Genomic DNA, 22,502 nt, shown 5'->3' with positions numbered 1-22,502 from the left:
CACAGATACTGATTGAGGGTGAAGAATTCTCTTTCACACTACTTATGTGACCCTAGGCAAGTCACTTATACCTCATTGCCATCCCCTACTGCTCTTTTATCTTGCAACCAATACACAGTATTGATTCTAAAGTGGAAGGTCAGGGTTTTTTTTAAAAAAAACAATCTTACTGTCCCTTCATCCTATTGTCTTTCTCCTGTGTCAACTCCACTTAAAAAGGATGGTCTTGGGCATTGGTCTCTAAATGTTTTCTATCAGTAGAAAATGTTTGAGCAGTGTATGCGTGTGTAAAATATGAATTATATTCATTTATCATTCTACTAATATGTGCATTATAAAACACTTTAAAAGAATGTTTTAAAAATAGATAATTAATGTCCCAATTTTGCTCCAGCATTTATTACTTTCCTTTGCTGGAGCAAAATTGGGACATTAAAGCATTGCAGGTGGAATTGTGAATTGACCCAAGCATTCTGTATGGTAATTTGGAACTATGCCCAAAGGGCTTTAAAAGAAAGTCTGCCCTTTGACCCAGTTATAGCACTGCTGGATTTGTACCCCAAAGAGTTAATAAGGAAAAAGACTTGTACAAAAATATTTATAGTCATACTCTTTGTGGTGGATAAAAATTGGAAAATGAGGGGATGCCCTTCAATTGGGGAATGGCTGAACAAATTGTGGTATCTGTTGGTGATGGAATACTATTAAGGAATAATGAACTGGAGGAATTCCATATGAACTGGAACGACCTCCAGGAATTAATGCAGAGTGAAAGGAGCCGAACCAGAAGAACATTGTACACAGAGACTGATACACTGTGGCACAATCGAATGTAATGCACTTCTGTATTAGCGGCAATGCAATGATCCAGGACAACTCTGAGGGATTTATGGTAAAGAACACTATTCACACCCAGAGAAAGAACTGTGGAAGTAGAAACACAGAAGAAAAACAACTGCTTGAACACATGGGTTGATGGGGATATGATTGGGGATGTAGACTCTAAGCGATCACCCTGATTCAAATATTAATAATATGGAAATGGGTCTTGATCAATGACACATGTAAAATATAGTGGAATTGCTCATTGGCTATAGGAGGGGGGTGAGGGGAGAGGCGGGAAAGAACATGGATCATGTAACCGTGGAAAAATATTCTTAATTAAATTAAAATTTTCAAATATAAAAAAAAGATTATTATGTAATATATCAATGGTCTAACCCCCTTTTTACTAAGTTATTACAACATTTTTAGTGAAAACAAGGTGATTGCTTCATTATTTTTGAAATCTTGTTTTATTACTCTGATACAACCCAGAAACGAGCAACATGGCCAGAATTTATTTTTCAGTAATCATCCTTCAAAATCAATTTTTCAGAGGCACCACCACATTCTCCCTTACTATCCTTACTTATCACTCTTTACTTTCCCTCATTTGATGAGTTATAAAATCTCATCCTTTCTATTTCCACATCTTTCCTATCCCCTCTTCCTTCTCTCTGCTCACAAAGTATTATCTTCCTTTGGTCTTTTATCACCTTTTCTGAAATTATTGTAATAGTTTCCTAATTTTTGTTTGGCCAGAGTGTTATTGGAAAAAAAATCTTATGCAGTTCCTTCTGCATAGACACACCAGCTTAGCCCTGTAGAAATAATGCCAATAATGGAGGGAAACTGATAATATTTAGCATCAAGATATCATCTACCTGTGTCCTCTCCTTAATCCATCCTCTACTCTGCCGGAGTAATTTTTCTTCATTTGGTTAAGTCACTTAAACTCTAGTGGAACCCTGTTGCCTCTGGGATCAGATATAAAGTCTAGCTTAACAAAAAGCCTTTTACCACCTAACCCCAACCAATATTTCTAGCATCACTATATGTTATTCCTCTATTCCAGCAAAAATGGATGCCCCTCTATCCTTCCCCCTGGGACAAGTCTACCTATTTTTGTACTTATCATCTCCAATTCCCCAAATGCACTACCTCCTCCCCTCCACCTTTTAGACATAGCTGCTGCATCACCTGATGTATGTGCTTGTTGTCTTCCCCCCTCCTTCTAGTGGATTGTAAGTCCTTTGAAAACAGAGATTGTGTTTTTGTTTTAATATCTTCAGCGTCCACAACATTGCCCCTGGTGGATAGATGGTCCTTAATAAATGCTTGCTGATTTGATATGCAACACCATGTGGAAAAGGTATATTATTGGCTGTTTGTTTTATAAATTGTATTTATTTTTCAAATTCATTTACCAGTATATAAAGGTTTTTACTGAAAATTTGGCTAATAATGTTGACAGATTTTTATAGGTGACATTGTTCTTGTCAATAAAAGCTGAATTTTCCAAGTGTCTTATGAAATTGTTAGCTTCATACTATTAGCTAATACTACCAATGCACAAGATTCACTTAGGGTGTGTACTGTCTTTAAATGCATTTGTGAATCTAAATCCATATTTCAAATAAACTTGATAATTTTACTTTTTTTGGACAATTCTTTTTGTTATTATTTTACTAAAATGTGATTAACAAAGAACTCAAACTAGAATCACTTCTACTCTTTTCTTTTTCATTTGTGTTCATAGTTATTAGTATTATCTTCAATTTGTGATTTCTTTGCATGGATCTTTTTAAGCCACTTATCCATTTTGTGTTGTTTACTTAAAACTTGATAATATAATCCATAAAATCAGCTGGGTGTACCTACACTATAATATATCATGATACAGTGAAAAAAATCAAGGGCACATCCCCATGTGTTGTAGACTAAAGACTATGACTTACCTTTCTTTATATGGGTCCCTGTTTGAAAACACTATATAATTCACAACAGCCTTCTGGTCTTGGTGCTAAAGAGAAGATTGAGGCTGTAACTTCCCTAGAGTCACACAGCTAGTAAGTATCTGAGGTAGGGAACTCTAGTTTTCCTGAAATAACACACTAACCTGCCTGAGGGATTTTCCACTCCTTTTTTTCCTAGGTATTTCACATACTGTGACTCACATACTGACATGGCCATCCAACATTAAAGAGTTTAGAGGTACTAAAGATAGTATACCAAATGTTGCTGTTTTTCTTGCTTTGGGTAAAAATATGAATAGAAATTATAGTAATTTCTTCCTGCACCTCAACAGATGGTATTGCATTGACTGGTAGGAGGCATAAATTTGCCCCTTGCATCAAGTGTGGTCCCCTCACTTCCCTCTTATTGCTCAGTCTACTGTCCCCATTGGTGATCTGATCCTTTCCTATGAGCTCAATGACAGTATCGTCTCTGAGACAGGGACTTCCAATTATGTGTATCTAGTCCTAATTTTTCTCCAGAAGATTGTCGGTTATATAATGGTATCTAGATGTCTCATTGGCATCTTAAACATAAGTCAGAAGGAAAACGGTTTATAAAAAGAGGCATTTGGACCTAATAAGTAAGGTAGTGACAAGGTCAGATCTGTGTTTAATGCAAGTCCCTTTGGCAGCTGTAGGGATTGGAGCGGGGACAGGTGAAGCAGGTAAATTAATACACCAATTTAGGTAATAAGAGGTAGTAAGGTCCTAACTTCAAGGAGGATGGACTGAAGAAACCAGAAGTTAGAAGAGGATTTCTGTAGAAATACTGAAAACCAGTTGTAAATGGTGCAAGGGAAAAGGTAAGAAACATGGATTAGAGATTATAGTGAAACAAATGTTGGGGAGGAGGATGAAGAAGTAAAGAATAATGGAGGTTTTAACTCTGCTGGTGCCACAAATGGAAGAAATAGGGTTTTGGAGGGAAAATTTCAGACATTGTAGGAAATATTGAATTTAAGATGCCAATAAACTATGAAATTAAAGTTATCCAATTAGCAGGGGGAAATACGAATTTGCGGTTTGGAAGAGAGATTGGGACTGGAGAGAGATATGTAAAGAAGTCTTGAGCAGAGGTAACAGTTGACACAAGGACTGAAGACAGTATTGCTTTGGAGAAGTGAAATATCAGGAAGAGAAAAAGGAATTGTTAGGAAGGAAAAGTACGGGAAAGAAGCTAAAGGAGGAAAGATAAGGTGGTAGATGGAGCAGATGATTAATAGCTTAACTAGCAGGATACAAAATAAATTCACAAAAAGCATTTCTAATATAGTACTTTTAAAATGTGTGGCATATTTGAGACTTAGCCTAACAAAGCTCATATAAGAGTTATATGAACACAAATACAACACATTAACAGAAATAAAGATAAGTGGAAATACAGTGTTTATGGTTGGGCCATGCCGATTATATAAATTTACAGATTTATTACTATGAGAATCAGATTATGTTATAGAATAAGCAAAATCCACATGAAGGAACAAAAAGTGTAGCATCTTAAGAAATGAAAAACAAGTAGAAGAGCTCATGAAATTATCTGAAAACAAATTTTTTTAAAGGTTCAATCAGTGGAACAGGATGAGAAATAGAATAAAACAATAGCCCAGTACTTAACAAATCCAAGAACATAAATTTATTCTCCTAAAGAACAAATCTGTCAAATTCCTTCCCCCATTCAGTAAACTATAGTTGTACCCTGTTATCTCCAGAATCAAATATAAAAGCTTGTTTGGCATTCAAATCCTTCATACTCTGGTCCCCATTTGCCCTTCCATTGTTCTTGTTATACCCCACCATTCTCCCTTCTGTTGACTGTCGCCTCCTTTTTCTTTACAATGGATACTCTGATCTCATAGCATATTGATTGGTTATATTCCTTATACCTGATATTCAGCCTCTTCTATTTCCTGATTTCCTTCAGCTCTATAGTTCTCCCATCTTTTTCATTTGTCTTCCTTCATCTTCCTATCTTCCTTTTAATGCAAGTGCCTTCTCTGTTGATTATCTATGTATACCTTGTTTCTATATAGTTGTTATCATGGGAGCAGTTAATTTTAGGACATGCTTCTAACAAATAGAGAGGATCCACTAGAAAGGGAGACATAAAGATCTGAGAGGAAGGATAGAGACAAAGTAATCCTTTCATCCACTATTATCTATTTCCATCAATATTACCATTACTTTTCCCACTTAGGAAGCTCAAGTTTTCTCACCCAGTGACACATGCTCAAAACCTATACACTAACCCCTGAGCATTATCCTTGCTCCTTCATTTTCACTTCTTCCACTCGGGTTCATACCTACTGAAATAGCATCTAAGTTGATCTCTATATATTCTGAGTTCTCCCCAAATTAAGTTCAAACAGTTTAACCAAATGTCCTAGGCCCTCCATAACCCGGTCCTATCCACCTCCCACTTTTACCCCCCACATCAATGGCTCAAGTTAGACCGGTCTACTTCATTCACTATGGATCTACTCATTCACTGTCCCCTGATCTAAGTGTTACATTTCAGAGCTATTTCCAACAACCTAAAAATAACTCTGTAATAACATCATGATGTTATTAATCTGCTGTTCTGATGGGATTGGGGGGCAGAGGTGGAGGAAGAGCACTTTTATAGCACCTACTAAGTGCTAAGCACTTTACAAATATACTCTCATTTGATCCTCCCAACAATATTTTTAAAGCCAAGGAGGCAGCTCAGTAACAGCAAAAGCTGGATCTTCTAAAAATCCATAAAACCAACAAGACAGAGTGAGGGGACTCTCCTGCAGAAAGCAACTTGAAAGGTAGGCAAAGAATCAGTTTTCACCAATTACAGACCAGAAGTAAAACTGCATAGAGAAGTACAGATTGACCACTTAAACTGTGCCAGGTTCTGATCCTGGGACCCTGACTAAATCAAAAACGGAACACCACACCCAGCCCTTTAAGTCCCATGCCCCAGCACCAGTACCCAGTGAGTAGCCCTGGCCCTTTCAAGCCTTCAGTGAAGCCCCTAGCCCCAGGACAAAATAGCTCATAGTGTTGTCTTGCAAGCCATCAACAGAGGAGACAGAATTGGCAGTTCTCAGAACTCCCATTCCACAGGCCAAAAAAAAAAAAAAAAAAAGACTGGGGAAATACCACTACTAGGTTTCTATCCAAAGAGATTTTAAAAGAGAAAAGTTCTATTTGCACAAAATTATTTATAGCTGTGCTTTTTGTGGTAGCAAAAAAATTGAAAAATAAGGGAGCGTCCCTCAATTGAGTAATGGCTGAACAAATTATGGTATATGATGGTGATGGAATACTATTGTCCTATAAAGAATGATAAACTTCTTGATTTCTATAAGAACTGGAAAGACCTACATGAACTGATAAAGAGTGAAATAAGCAGAACTAAAAACATGCACAGTAATTAAAAAACATTGTAGGACGATCAAATGTGATTGACTTTTCTACCAAAAGCAATGCAATGATCCAGGACAATGCTGAGGGACTTATGAGAAAGAATGCTAGAACTGTGTTGAGTAGAAATCCAGAAGAAAACATGATTTATCACTTGTTTATATGGGTATATGATTTGGGGTTTTGGTTTTAAAAGATTACTCTTTTACAAAAATGAGTAATATGGAAATAGGATTTGAGTGATAATAGATGTATAATGTGGGGGGGTGAGAAAGGCTGGGAAAATGAGCAAACAGCAAAAGAAAAAGCTAACCATAGAAAATGGCGAAAAAACAGCAAGGAACAGATTCAGTAGGGGATGAAAAACAAAGCAACCACATGCAAAACTTCAAAGAAAAAATGAGAACTGTTCTCCAGTGCTGGAAGAACTCAAAAATCAAGTAAGTGGTGAAAGAAAAGTGGGAAAAAGAAAATTAAAGTAATACAAAAAGAAATTGAACAGTTTAAAAAGTGAAGTTGGTCAAGTGGAAAAAAGTCACAAAAATCAGAATTGGGCAAATTGAAGCTAATGACTTTAAGAGACATCAAAAAACAGTAAAAAGAATGAAAAAAATAGAAAACATGAAATCTCATTGAAAAAACAAATGACAAACTAGATTTAGTAGTTGAACTACCTAAAATTCATTTTTAAAAAAGGCTAGACATATTACAAGCAATTATCAATGAAAACTGTCCTGATTTTCTTGAATAAAAGGACAAAGCAGAAAGAATCCAGATTACTCCCAGTAATGTTGTAGCCAAATTCAAGAGCTCCCAGTCCAAGGAGGAAATGGCAAGCAGCCAGAAAGAAATAATTCAGATATCATGGAGCCCCAGTCAGGATTATGCAGAATCTGGCAGCTTCTGCATTAAAGGATTGAAAGGCTTTTATATATGATGTTCCAGAAGGCAAGGAAACCGGTTCATAACCAATAATCACCCACCCATTAAAATGGACTGTATTCTCTCAAAGTAAAATATGGTCATTTAATAAAAATTATTTCTAGGGGCAGCTGGGTAGCTCAGTGGATTGAGAGCCAGGCCTAGAGACGGGAGGTCCTAGGTTCAAATCCGGCCTCAGACACTTCCCAGCTGTGTGACTCTGGGCAAGTCACTTGACCCCCATTGCCTACCCTTACCAATCTTCCACCTATGAGTCAATACACAGAAGTTAAGGGTTTAAAATAAAAATATATATATATATATTTCTAAGTATTCCTGAAGAAAAGACCAGACCTAAGCAGAAAATTTGATGTCCAAATAAAAAATTCAAGTATAGCATAAAAAGATAAATAAGGAGAAAAAGTTTAAGCACTCAATAAGGTCCAATTGTTTATATTCTTACATGGAAAGATGAAATTTGTAACTTATAATTTTTATCATTATCATATTAGTTAGAAGAATTCATTGAGAATGTGGCAAGTAAGCTGTTTAGGATATGCTTTTAAAAAAACAAGTCGTAAAAAAGAGGATTGCACTGAGAAATGGGGAGAGGTAAAATGGGGTAAATTAGATCATAAAGTGGCAGGAGGGGAAAAAAGATTATACATTAGAGGAGAGGATGAAGGTGGTGACAAGCAGTACTTAAACCTTATTCTCATCAGAATTGGCCTAGAGTGGAATTAACAGACTCCTTGGGTATAGAATCCTCTTGCCCTACAGAGTACATGGGAAATAAGAAAGGAGATGGTGGGGAAGGGAGTAATAGAAGGGAGGAGGAATGGGGATTTGATTAAAAGCAAAACACTTGTGTGGAGGGACAGTGAAAGGAGAAATGGCAGGATTAAAAGGTGAAAAGAAAATTGAGGGTAATACACAGATGGTAATCATAACTGAATGTAGATGAACAACAACCCTCTGAGGAAATAAGACAGACTGATTTCACCCAGGGTATACACAAGCTTTAGAGATTTGGTCTGAACTCCTCCTTCCTGGTACTGTATCTATCCTGCCACCCTCAATTCCTAGATAAAGCCAAGAACACAAACTATTGAGATGGCTTCCTATTTTAACAGAAACTGCTACGAAAACATTGAAGCAATTTAAAAAAAAAACAAGTTTAGCTCCACTTCTGACACTTCATACCACAATAAATTACAAATAAATATGCATCTAAGTTGAAAATCTCATCAGAATGATGCCTATCTCAACTATAGCAAAGGGTAGAAGTCAACTAGAGACAGAGGTAATAAAATTAACTCCAGAAAGCTAATTTTTTCATTAATTAAATGCAACTGCAATAAAGAAACTCAGTTGAGAAATAATCTTGACAGCAAATACATAGAATAGATAGAAATATGTAAGAAAAAGAAGCATTACCCAGGAGAAAAGTGACCAGAATAAGAACATGCAGTTTTCAAAAACATACCAATGAAAGCCAGATGAAGTGGTACAAAGTTAAGATTTCATATTCATCAGGACTGACATGACAAATGGTCAATGTTAAAAGGTTGTGGGACTAATAGGCCCACTAATACAGTTGGTCCAGCTGTTTTGAAAAGCAATTTCAAATTGTACTGGAAGTGACTATATATACTCTTGGATCCAGCTATAGCAAGCAATATTATGTCTTTATTCCTGAAGTTCATACATGTCGCTCATACATGTCCCGAAGCAGCCACAGCAGCCCTTTTAGCGATGGCAAGCAACTGGAAACAGTTGGGGGGGAGGGGGAATGCAATAACTTTATAACAAATAGGTGTTCAACAGATGTGCATAAAGTGAGGCAGAATAAAGGGAAAAAATTTATACAGTGATAACTGAAAGAAAAATTTGTGACTAATGGGTACCTCCTTTAATACAACAGAAAGGTTATTAACAGGTTTGGAGTGAGACATACGACATACAGTATTTAGTCATTGGCAATGAGTTATTTAATTAATTTTTATTTTCAGTTCTAAGTTCTCACCACCACCCCCAACTGACAGGGCAAGAAAAATCCATCACAATTATGAATAGACATGCAAAATGAATGTCTATATTAGCCATGTTCCCATCTCAAAGGCAAGAAAAATAGAAACATGCTTCAATCTGCACTCATGATGAGTTCATCAGTTCCCAACCCACCCCCCCACCCACCCACCCCGGAGGTAGATAGCATGTTTTATCCTGAATCGGTGTATTTTTGTATTTCTTTGTTATGGAGGGAAAATGGGAATAATGGGGGATAAGGGGAAATTGTTAGTTGTTAGTAATGCTAGAAAACCCCACATCAAGAATAACTAGCATTTCTGTAGTGCTTTGAAGCTTGCAAAGCACTTTTATATCTGTACCATTTTGTTGAGAGTACTTACTAGTTGATGGCCAACTGCTTTCCCTGAATAACAAAGCTAGTTAAGTATAAGGCTGGATTTAAACATGGATCTTTTTGGAACTTTTGGCTATGGCAACTAACTGCCTAAATTAAAAAACAAAACAAAACAAAACAAAAAAAAAAAACTGACTCTAAAACCACTCTTCACTGAAATAGAAACATAGCTGGCTTCTCCATTCAGGTACCATCTATTTATTACTCTGCTTAGGATCACAGGGGACAGGTAAAAGAATTTCAGAGACCACTGAACCCACACCTTCAATTTTCAGATGAGTGAAGTCAGGGTCAGAGGTGTGGAAAGATCCAGACTCCAAAACCAGTGCTTTCTCCATTTGATTTTACCATAGTACCTCTAAAATGTCCTACATTTCAGGTACTGAAAATAGTAAGTTAACTTTAGTTTTTCATCACTGGTATTGTGCAAATAGCTTGTCACAATAGGTCTTCTCTACCCTGATAAAACTGGTGGTTAAGTGTCTCTGCTCTGATCCTGGCTGGATTGTGTATAAGGTACCTAGAATAAACTGATCCGAGGTCAGTCTTAACATCTCGCTGGATGGAAATGTGAACTCTGCCAGTCAAGAGATCAGGGATGCCTTAACAAAAGAATGAGGCACCAAGAATTTCAGACTCCATCCTAGTTTAAGTAAATTTTTATGAGAAATAAAATCCTACATAATACCATCTTATAGGAAGAAACATAATGTTAATCAAGTGAACAAACTAAAAAAGTTCGCAATTATGGGCAGACACAACAAACTTATATTAAAGGGGGGTATTATAGGAACTATGCCTCAGTTTATTTAAATTCTCCTCCATGGATGATAGTGGGACTGGCCTGAAAGGATGTCAACCTTTGGTGAGTCAGAGAAGGACAGCTTAACCTGGCACTCAAGACTCCTTTATCCACAAGTGAAGCCCTATGGCAAGAGTAGGAGTCAGAATTCACCAGCTTCATCAACAAAGAGTCATAGGATTTTTTTTCTCCAAACTTTTTAATAACTAATTAAATGAACAGACCAACAAATGTTTACATAATTCATTTTTTCCGTATCTTCCTGAGAACATGATTATCTTTTACCCTCAATATCAAATACAATTGCCAATGCCTTTTTCTTCATGCTTGCTCCAATGGGTGGCCAGCACATGAAGCTCAAAAGAGCCATGCCTAGGCCTACACTTGGCCACCACTGCTCTAGGGTTCGGGTCTTCATGAGGTGAGCATAGAAGCCACCATCTTGATAACTTGTGGAGATTAGCAGCCAACACTTTACATATAACCTGTAGAGAAACAAATTTATTTCTTTTATTTAGTACTAGGAATATACATTTCTACAAAATGGATGACTTTTGTTCCCAAGGATGTATGAGTAGTATTTTTGCCATCCAAGATCAAAATGTCAAGCCCCTACATTTTTAGCACATCCATTTTTTAAAAAACAAAAAGGAAATAACAATAAAACTGTTATTCCACCTATTTATAGTTTTAAGATTTTAAGAAACAAGGATTAAACTTTTAAAAACATGGCAATATGGATACAAGGTATATAAACTAGTGATAATTTGTTATTATACTTAAGAATGAAGATTTCCTTGAAGTTAAATATGTCTACTCACTCAGTAAGATACTAGAGATCATCACTATTTTACAATAAATAAAGTCTAGTAAGTTGCCAATGATGTCTCTTCCTATTTACTTCCTAAACAATCCCTGGGAATAGGATTCCATTGTATTTTAAGTTCAGTATAGTGCTGAAAAACTACCCTGAATTTAACAATAAGCCTCAGTTTTTGTTTCCCAACTTCTCACATACCACCCATTTATTTCTTCAAGTTAAAATTACCTTAGCAAAAGAGACCTTTAATACTAAGACATGAAAATAATAAACCTTTATTAGAGACGGTCTTTTCCAGTGGCAGATTAGTAATGTGAAAATTAAAACTGTCAATTTATTTAATAATGAAGTTTAAAACAGGAACCCAAAAATAGAGTATTTGGAATCGAGGGGAGGAGATTGGGAGGGATGGGAATAAAAGGTGGCAATAGGTGGCTTTTCTATAATCCCATTCAAGTATTTCCACTCCTATATATAACACCAAAAACATATAACTGTTTCAGGTTTTATTTTAACTATTATAGGTCCATGACAGATTCGAGCACCTGGATGATGCTATAGGATTCACATGAGGATGGCTACCTATACAAACTGATGAGAAACAAAGGCTGTGGCACAGTGACTCACTTGATCTCAACAGTAAAAGAAACACATCAATCAGTATCTTATTATACTGATTTTAGATAGCCAGCTGAGTCTCTTAACCAGGGCAAGAAGTAGAGTCAAATGCCCAAGTGTAAGTAATACGACTTAGAGATGTCTTCTGACAATCTCTGTAGGGGAATAAACATCCTAACTGTTTGCCCTTAAAGAAAACCATATATTTCAAAAAGCAGACTTAATTATTAATATACAAGAAATACACAACAACAAACCATTTTTCTGAAGTTTTGCATTTTGAGCATCAATATGTGCAGGTTTCATTTTTACAGATGTAATCAATTTTCTAGCCTGTTTGAGACCCAACAGCATTTAAATTAAAATAGCTTAGAACCCAATAACAACACTTTGATACATGTTAACGTGTGTGTATATATAATATATATAAAAACAACCCAAATCAACAATGACTAACTAGACAAATATTCAAGATGAATGATCAATGCAAGATAAGAAACTAAGGATTTCTTTTAGAGGTGTCCATAGGTTGAGGGATGGCAAACCAACCTCTATGCACCATCTTGCTGCTGGCTTGTTTTGGGGAGTGGTATCAATAGTGGTCCCAGAGAATGCTGTGCCTACTGACTTGAGTTAAAACGTAGAGATACTATGATAGGCACAGAGACACACATGTGGTAGTTTAAATGCAAAAACAAAAGGAAATCAAGCACTTAGCACTATTACCAGGTGCAAGGGAAAAGCTAAGTAAATATAACAGAAGTTTTAAAAATTAGGAAAAAACCGCAATCAGATCAAGCCATATCAGCCGAATTAAGTTCTTTTAATAGATTGCATATATAGATGTTCATCCACACACTTCAATCAACTCTTTAAGAGCAGAACTTAGGTCCAATTTACATGCTTCAGAGAAGATAACCTTTCTCATTTTTACATTAAGGTCTTATATCCAAATTTCCACTTGTACATTGAGAGCCTTAAGAAAAAACAAAGGACACAGAGGGTGTTGCCATTTTTTTAGCAGCAATGAAGTATCACTAACCCCTTTTTACATACCGAATTCAAGTCACTGTCAGAGGTGAGTGCACCACAGTCACCAGGTACAAAACTGCTAGTTCATTTTTAAATTAATAACTTGAAATTACCCCAGCCCCCCTCCCCATTACATCCCTTCTTTTTATAAACAGCAAACATTTTGCTATTTTATACATAGGCTAGCAGGCTTGTTTCAATATGAAAGTGCTAATTCATTTACAGATTTGTATCAGTTATGTAGTGCTACAATAAGTGTCCAATAATCTATATAGGAACAATCTTTGATAAATGGAAATGATGAAGATTAAGTAAGGCTATCAGATTACCTTATTTACATTAAAAGAATAAAGACCCAATGGGGAGGGGATGGGAAAGGGAAGGAAACTGGGCAAAATATTCATAGGTGTAAAAATTACATCTACCTTTGAGCTTGTACTGTAAATGAGACATTTTAAATAGTCCTGCAGCCCATGCCTATTTTTTCCTCAGAAAAAGAAAAGCTGCCTTATGACATTCCCTCGTTTGTTTGCAGATCTCCACAGTGTGTCATTTGAAGCTCCAAAGTCAGGTTCTTCTTTTCTTCCAAAAAAATTGAAAACAACCCTCCCACCCCCAAACAAAACAAAAACCACCTTTCCCTCCCCCCACCCCAACCAATACCCCTCTGGTTTACTTTCCAGTGCCAGGTTGCATGATCAGGTCCCACTTCCTGGGTTTTCTGTCCAATCTATTGATCAATTAGTTTAGAGTGAGCTGTAGAGAACACAAACCAGTTCTGGAACCACTACTGGGAGGAACACAAGCTCTTTACTACAATCACACGGTAGCAGGAAAGAAAAGGACCATTCAATTCATCCCAGGGGCTGGACCTCCAAAATTGAATGAACTTGGCACAACTGGAGCATTGAATTTGTATCCTCCATGTTTCTCAATCATTTTGGATTCTGGAAGACAAAACATTTATTTCAGTTCAATTTTTGATGGAAAGCATTCATTATATGAAGAGGCAAAAGGGTAAAATTCTCTTAAGTCATTCAATATGAATGTTCAGTTTGACCACAGACTTCTCTGGTAAAGAGGCCTTTCAAAGCCAAGCTCTGAGCTCACTTGCACCATAACTTCTGCTATTTCAGAGAAGCCTGAGCCTCTATGGCATAAGTGCTCTTGGCCCTGGAGTCACAGAATGCAGGCATGTGTTTATGCTAACTTAAAAGCCTGTATAACCCTGAACAAGGCACTTCTACTGTCTAGGACTCAATTCCCTCATCTACAAATAGATGAAGAAGTTGAAACAAGCCTGCTAGCCTATGTATAAATTCTCTATACTTCACCATGTGATGGTAATCTTGGTAAACCTACTTTGAATTTTGGGGTTCTCCTTTGTTATTAGAGCTTAAAACTTTCAGGCTGTCTTTTGTGGACTACAATGTCTGAGCCATTAAATCTTTTCCTAGTGTGAAAAGGAAAATATAGCACATACATGCACATGCATGCCATGGTGAGGAATTGTGTGAAGTAAATTATGGGGCTTTTGGGGGGGGGGGGGCAGATTATATAATCTGATAAAAATGGAGATGTATGACCTCTCTGGGCCTCAGGATCCTCTGATCCTCAACTATCAAAACACCAAGAGTACAATATCAGTAAGATCTACTCAGTTTATACCTTTGCTTGTAAGATGGGTCAAAATCCTTCCCTTTTCCAGTTCTCTTCCAGAGATTTGCTATGTCCCTACAACCTAATGCCTGATTTTTGGCCCTGTCCAGTAATGTCACTGGTGTGGGGAAAACTCTTTTTCCCAGTGCAGACTGGTCCTGAGAAGTAACACAAGTTGATATGGATTAACTGGAAATTGCCTTCCTGATTCTGAGCCCTATCAGGACTGACATTTAACCACTGTATTAAACTTAACAAGGAAGTATATTATCAACCAGTTCAATTCAGTTGTGCAAAAGTTCACTTCACTCAATGTGACATGCAAGCCACTGGGGATATTAAGGACAGAAATGGAACAGTTCCTAGTCTCAAGAAAGAAGAGAATCTGTTGACAATTTTGGAGATTGGAAATTAAAGATATAGTACTAGAATGAATGGGGTTAGCAGAAGACTTCAAAGGTGGTGGCAGTTGAGCCAGTTGTGAAGGAAGATAAGGGTTCTGAAGAGATGAGGCAGGAGATGAAGTGTTGAGTTCAGGAAATAGCTAATACTTCAGAATGGCTAGAAATTAAGACATGAACAAGAAGAATATAGTGAAGCAAGGGTAGAAAGGTAAAAGGGAGCAAAACTGGAGGGCCTTTTATCTCAAGCTAATCTGCAAGCAGCAAGCAGTACATCATCAAAGTTTTTGAGCAAAGAATTGTAGGATGAGATTTGTGTATTAGGAAAAGTGCCCCTGTAGATGAACAGAAAAGAACTATTGAAAAATAGCAATAGCAACAACAACAACAAAATAACAATTTTTATAAGAGAGAATAAATCAAGAGAAAGAAAAGTGGGAGAAAAAACAGGGAAACTATTACAATAGACCGAGCAAGAAACTAGGATGGTGTGAGTAGAAAGGAAACAAGATGTAGATAAAGCAATAAAATCCTAGATAGTGGGAGTGATGACTCCAAGATTAAAAAACTCAGTGAATGATAGGATGGGCATGTCCTCAATGTACAGGCTGAAACTTAGGAGACAGGAATTTAGAGAGGAAGAAATTACATTTTGGGAATTCTTTATTTCCCATCTAGGAGGAGATAATGACAAGAGAATAGGAGACAGGATAAGGAAACACAGATAAGAGATTTATCACCCTTTATTTGAATGCATAGAAGCAAAAGATTTACCTATATTTATTTATTTATATATCTATCATTTATTTATTTATATTTATGGAAATATTTAAAGGGGAAGATAATATAAAGGAAAAAATCTAGGAGAGAACCTTGGAGAACAGCTATACTGCTTAGAAGGCAGGAGGTAGAGCAAGCAAAATTGACTTCAAGGACCCTGGATATGGACACTTATCTTGGGAGAGCCTTTCAATAAGTTTTGACCTATTTAAGAGAATACGGCAGGAGGTTCATGGAAGCCAATGGAAAAAGAAGGAAGAATAGTTCAGAAGTCCTATTTGGAAGGGTTGAGGAAAGAGTGGGTGGTATGATGAGTATAGAGATTTTCTGAGTCAGGTAAAAGTTAAGGAAAAAAGTTTATTTGAAGCCAGTGGAAAAATGAGCAGAGACTGAATGAAAATGAAAGCGAATTAACTAATATTGGGTATTAGAAGAAGGAAAATGGAAGATATAGTACTGAAGATACTATCTTCAAGAGAAGTTGAAATGAATGTAGGAAAACTTTCCCAATAGATGGGCTCTATCAACTCAGTAAAACAGGAGGCAAAGGCAATTGGGAAAGGGCGGAGGGTATGCACCGATAAAGATTTTGACTAGCAAATATGGCGATTTTTAAAGCAATATCTGTGACTAATAATAGTTTGCTTCCATTTATGATGCAACTTTGCACCCTTCTGAGCTATAGAGAAAGCAATTTGGTGATATATTCAGTAAACTGAACTATGTCTAATGGAATGACTTTACAATTCTATTAAATAATGATAAATCACACAAACCACTGAGATCTGCAAGAGACAACATATTACTGAACTTCAAAAATATGCAAATTTATCTAGGGCACTTAAAAATGAATAAAACATATGGAAGTACCATGGGCTGCTCGTCTCTGGTCTGCCAGAGTTGCTATATCTTGTAACTGTTTTCTTTGTTCTTCATTAAGACCATGAGTCAGAGCCTGGTACCAAACAGGATTTCGACTCTGAATAGCTATTAAAAAAATAGGAAGAAAGAAGAAAATTAGTCCCACAATCATATTAAATGAGGTTTCAAGACATATTGAGATTGGAGTCATATTGTCTGAAGCATTCTTGTTGTTCTACAGGAAATACTGTAGTTAAGAAGATAAGATCTTTTAGACCACTTTTATAGTTTATCAAGTGCTTTATGTATAGTAAACACTTATCAATAAATCCTTATTCATTATCTGATTTAATCTTCACAACATAGGTATTTATCTTGGGGATGCCTTTTAATAATAAGATGTGAGTTATTTCAGAAAGCAATATGGAAAAATTCAATTTTGCCCCACTATAACCTTTCTCATTCCTCCCCAGAACAGTATTTAAATAAAACTTTAATTTATAATATGAATTAATACTTAAAACAAAAACTTTCACAGCATTAAGAGCTATATGGAATTATCTGTAATGTAACACATCAATTACCATTTCAGAGAAGAAAAAACAGACATGCCAGGCTCTGTTCCCTATAGTCATAGAACCTACCATTTTTTGCAAGTATTTTCTTACCATTCAGCAAAACTGGTATTGTTTCTAGAATGAGGTGATTTATCTTTCAGTGACAGTCATGATTTAGCTGCTTTAGCAGCTAATTTGGCAGTAATGATTCTCAAGCTACTCAAATACTCACAGTAAGGATATATATTACACCTTACTAAACCAGACCATTATACTCATACAACTAGTAAACTGGTTTTTTGAGCCCAAACTTGTCTTGGCATTAAATACCTGTTGCACTCTTGACAGTTAATATTTTTTAATTTAATTTTTTAATTAAAATTTAAAACGAATTCTCTATGTCCAGTTAGGTCAAGAAATTAGATGTTACTTAGTACAGAAATCTATATAGTAAGTGACCTAAATACATAAATTGCTATCTAGTAAGATCTAGTAAGTGACCATTTAAATCATTGGAATCACTTACTCTGAAATATAGCTTTAAATATCTGATACTCGTCAACAGGGTTCTCTTCATCATCAATGATTGTGGAATAGCCTTCCAAGGCAGTCTCTTCTGCATCATCTTCTTCCCACTCTTCATCATCTCCATCTTCTCCTGCCTGCTTAGCCAGAATCTCTAAATATTCTTGCCCATCCTCATCAATATCATCTTCATCACTGCCAAGCTCTTCTGTCAAAGTACAGGAATGTTTTTCAACTTGGGAAGATACTTTGAAATTACAAAATGACAACACATTCACAGGAATAAGTACACCGTTAGTTCTACAACTCAACAAATTCCAGGAAGAGTGTTTGTGGCACCACTAAACAATCACTCTGAAAGCCTACTTTAGAAGTAAGCTTCTAAGGCTACTTAAATTCTACTTAAGTTCAAAATTAAAACTAAATTCTAAGTTTAATTAGAATTTAATTAATTTTAGAATTAAATTCTAAAAAAATTAAATTCTAATGCAGTAAAACAAAAACTAACTGCTTTATTACTAGAAGGAATCTTATGATCATCTAGTACACCATTTGTTGATTCTTCCTTCATTTTACATTTTTTAAAAGGTGGGGAACAGGGGCAGGCAGCTGGGTAGCTCAGTGGAGTGAGAGTCAGGCCTAGAGACAGGAGGTCCTAGGTTCAAACCCGGCCTCAGCCACTTCTCAGCTGTGTGACCCTGGACAAGTCACTTGACCCCCATTGCCCACCCTTACCACTCTTCCACCTATGAGACAATACACCGGAAGTACAAGGGTTTAAAAAAAAAAAAAAAAGGTGGGGAACGAAGGTCCCACACATACTGAGACAATCTAATTAAGGTCTCAAATTCAAATTCAACACTTTTTTCCATTAAATACTGTATTTTACCCTTCAGGGGGCTTAGATATACAGTATTAACAGAAATGAAAAATAACTTAAAAAGTTGCATTCAGATAACTTTAGTATGTAGGAGTGTCATATAGGATCTAGTCTAAAGTTATCTTTGCAGAAGGGGAAATCAGAGATCAAAAATTAAGTGACAAACCCAAACACAGCTAGTAATGACAAGTGTTCAGGAAGCAGTGTTTTCCCTAAGTACAGGTACAGGGAAAGCAGAATTAGGCTGCAGTAAATTTTTATTCCCAAGCCACAAATTTCCCTACCACCACAAAAAGGTCCTTTAAGATGTCTCCTTCATGACATATTCTTTCCTCCCCTGCAACAATGCCACCCAAATCGGTTATACTTTGGAAATTCCTCTAATGCCCCAAGGGATAGAGAGAACAAAAGCTAACATGCTCCAATGTGTCAAAAAAAGATTGGGTTTATATACCTGACAAAGACAGAAAGTTCTACAGGCAAGAATTTATTTTATAAAAACATGACTCAAAGGAACCTTGGTCTAGGTTAAACCTTAAGTCCCTACTGCCCCTCTCCCAGGATATCATTAAAATTTCTTGTCATCTAAGTCTCCACTCCCAGCAAATCTGTGCTAGATCTAATGAGTGAAAAGTAGTCCCCAGAGTCCACTTGATTTCCCTTTGCAGGCAGGTAGGCTGGAATCTTAGAATGGAAGAGGGTTGTGGTTGCTGAGAGATGCAACCTAAAGAGAAATGCTTTTAGTAAGTACCTGGCACTTGAAATCTGGCCTCATTTAGGCCAAGCCCTACAGGAGTCCATGACCATGACGATCCTATGGCAATGGGTAACTTAAAAGATTCTTTCCCATGCATGTGAATAAGTCTCAGCTATGCCAGATAAGAATTTACTGCACATTCCTTTTTTCTCCTAAACCTAACATTTATACCAATATAGTAATTTACTAAATAAAAAGGTATTTGTCATGTTTCTGCCCAAGCCTCAATTCCTGCCATTAGAGTGATGAACCACAAAGCCTTAAACCTGGAATTGACCATGGAGAACATCTGGATCAACAAGATGGGGATCAGAAGATATGGACCTTTCCTGAAAGGATGTGATTTGGGCTCCTGATCTTTAGCAGCCAATGTCCTTTCTACTAAATGCCACGCTCTTTTCTGATTTCCAAACCTACTTCCTTGCTATGAGGTAAACATGGTACAAATCAGGGACTTCACCATTTCAATCCCCTTACCTGTTTCTTCATCATCATCAGCTTCATCATCTTCATCACTATCATTTTCATGCTCTGCATGACAAGCATATGCTCTTTTTAACCCATTAAATAAAAGGATAAAAGCTGGAAGAATTTGTCCTGAAACCTGATTTAAAACTTGCGGTATTTGTTCCAAGTCAATAAGAGCACACAAGCCCAGAACACACATCTTTCTATCATGAAGCCTAAAAACAAAAAGAGAAGTTTAGTGGGAAAAAGGTTTTCACAAAGTTTAGATGGAATGGAATTCTCCTACTAAGTCACTCACCCCAAGAAACAATCAACATCATTAAGCCACTGTGTAATAAAGTGATTTGTGACAGGTTCAACATTGTTGGGAAACCGAAGGTTTTCTAAAGTGTTGAGGAGTAGATGAGGGTTGTAATAGAGAGCCGCAATGGCCACCTGAAGACACATTGTTCGCAGTTCACTCGTTTTGACCTCTCTGGTAAGTCTCTCTAATGCAGCTTCCACAAACAAGGGAATACACTGGAAAAACATTTAAAAGCAACATATTTCACAATGCCAGTAGTAGTAATAGTAGCATATTCTACCCAGCTCCTTTCCTGATTTATCTGCCCACAAGTACCAGAGCCAACCCCATCCCACATAAATAGTATTTAAATAGTATTACTATGTTATGATCAAATTCTACTATATTAAGACAAAGCCCTGCTACTAGCCTGAAACCTGTACTGAACAATTTCACTTTGAAATTAATCACCCCCTTACCAGTTCCCAATGAATGTTAGAAGTATATTGATATTTAAGACAATGCTTAATAAAGACATCTCTTGAAAAAGTTTTTAAGTGGGAAACCCCCATGTCCTCTCTAATAGTTTCCAAAAGTCACTGTTAATGAGAGATGTATTAGGCTACAATATAAGCAAGGAAAAATTATGGTGGGGAAACAATTTTTTTTGGTCTCAATATATAATATTTAATTTCCCCAAAGGATGGAAAATTATCACATGGAATTTTTCAAAACTTAAAAAAGTATGTTTGGTATTTCCTCTTGGATTTGCTCGCAAATCCACTACAATTGGTATAAAGCTACTGACCTGATCAATGCCGCGTCCTTTGCATTGTAGGATGATCACTTCCAACAACTTGGCTGCATGACATTCTGCATCTTCACCTGCTACTCCTGTCAAGACCTACAAGGAATAAAACTAGAATGAAGCTTCTGAAAGTGAGGCCCAGTTTAGAGTAGCCTTCCCAGCCAGTTCACTTGGTGAGATTAATTATATTCATTAATGGCTATTCTTTCTCTGAGCTTGCAAAAGGAAATGAAGGTCAGAAGCAGTAAGATTTTCAGAAAAGCTGGTATTAATTAGCTATCAGATACTATTTATAATATAACAAAGATATTTGTGTCAGTTAACAGTGTTCCTCACTATGCAGTAAAATACTATAATTGAAGCAGGGAATGTCTTATGATTTTTGCACAGCACCTGGTGCCCAATAAAACAAAAGATTTAGTAAATGTCACCTAATTCCATCTGCTCATTTTACACAAGAAAATTCAAAATGATGTTATGTAGAGCGAAATGTCTTGCAAACAGATAATGCACAATCTGCTTGAAGGGTTTAAGAACTCAACTAGTGTTTGTTGGTCTTCCCATGACAGGATACTACTTTTCACTACTAAGCTCCTTTAAAAACTTAAAGCCATCTCCCTAAACAATCCTGATGTGGTAGTCAAATATTATTATTATTAGTAGTAGTAGTATTAGTATTAGTATTATTAGTATTATTATTCTCCTCTTTTTGTGATTAAAGAACCTGGGGTTCAATGTGTTCAGGAATCTCAAAATGAACAGGGAAGCCAGTGCTTTTTTCCCCCATTACTTATAGTGGCATAATTATGTTCCTACTCCTTGTCCCATATATTGTTTAACTCTCAGGGTTTAAAGGAATAGAAAGTTAAAGGGCCGGAAGCTTTACCCACACATGAGCATTAGAGCAAATGATGAGAACACATAGAAGGGATATATACCGCCTGAGGACCAGAAAAGAAACATAATTTTGCAGATTCTATATAAATGGTATTGACTATCAATCCATGGTAATTTTACCTACCTTTTTGCACATACTGTAAATCATTTCAAGATATTTGGTGTCCGACAAAAGAGTATCTGTGTCCACAGTTACATAATTATGGAGAAGAGGCATCATATCTGTGTTAGATAAAAATCAATTATACATGTGATATGTTTCATGGTGACAAAGGTTTAATCTTCAGCCCTACTGACACAAGAATAGGGCTAGCTTAGAGGAATTCATTTTTTAATAAAATCTTCTCATGTTAGTGAAACTTTCCATGAATAATCCTGTAAAATAGGTACTACCTGAACCCAAGGCTACTGACTTGGTTTTAGTAAAAAATTACATTACTCTGCTCCTAATTAACTATTCTGTTTGGCTAAAATTTTGAATACTGGAAGCAAAGCATGCATAGGCAAAGAAATTCTATTTTTTGATTTTTCCTGAGAAAACTATTTAGGGATCAAAAAAACTTATTACAAAAGAACAAGAAAATCAGTATTTCAAAGTTGACTTCTTACCTGTAAAGTAATCAAATCCATCCTGCTGAAAGACTTCAAATACAAGAGGCAAAAGCTGCCACATCTGTGGAGAGACTTGCTGACAGGTCAAACTGTGAGCTAAGGAAAAGATTTCCTCATAGAATTCTGAAACAGGATGAATTGGGAAGGAGTTACTCCTTATTCA

General features: G+C 36.3%; 1 protein-coding gene across 1 annotated transcript in view; it reads right to left on the bottom strand.

Moving 5' to 3' along the window:
• Positions 1–13,642: 13,642 nt before the first annotated feature.
• Positions 13,643–22,502, bottom strand: part of IPO7 (importin 7) — a 52,360-nt gene continuing 43,500 nt past the window's right edge. The window contains exons 19-26 of the mRNA XM_044681820.1: positions 22,337–22,462; positions 21,852–21,949; positions 20,831–20,926; positions 20,038–20,258; positions 19,749–19,954; positions 17,636–17,842; positions 16,562–16,678; positions 13,643–13,798 (exon numbers count right to left, since the gene is read on the bottom strand). Of these exons, the coding sequence (XP_044537755.1) occupies positions 13,701–13,798; positions 16,562–16,678; positions 17,636–17,842; positions 19,749–19,954; positions 20,038–20,258; positions 20,831–20,926; positions 21,852–21,949; positions 22,337–22,462 (1,169 nt within the window). The 3' untranslated portion in view covers positions 13,643–13,700. The remainder of the gene's footprint in view (positions 13,799–16,561; positions 16,679–17,635; positions 17,843–19,748; positions 19,955–20,037; positions 20,259–20,830; positions 20,927–21,851; positions 21,950–22,336; positions 22,463–22,502) is intronic.

Source organism: Gracilinanus agilis, chromosome 6, assembly GCF_016433145.1.
Source record: "Gracilinanus agilis isolate LMUSP501 chromosome 6, AgileGrace, whole genome shotgun sequence".
In the NCBI taxonomy this organism is placed as follows: domain Eukaryota; kingdom Metazoa; phylum Chordata; class Mammalia; order Didelphimorphia; family Didelphidae; genus Gracilinanus; species Gracilinanus agilis.
Note: the sequence above shows the minus strand (reverse complement) of the source record. Positions and strands in the feature narration are given on the sequence as shown.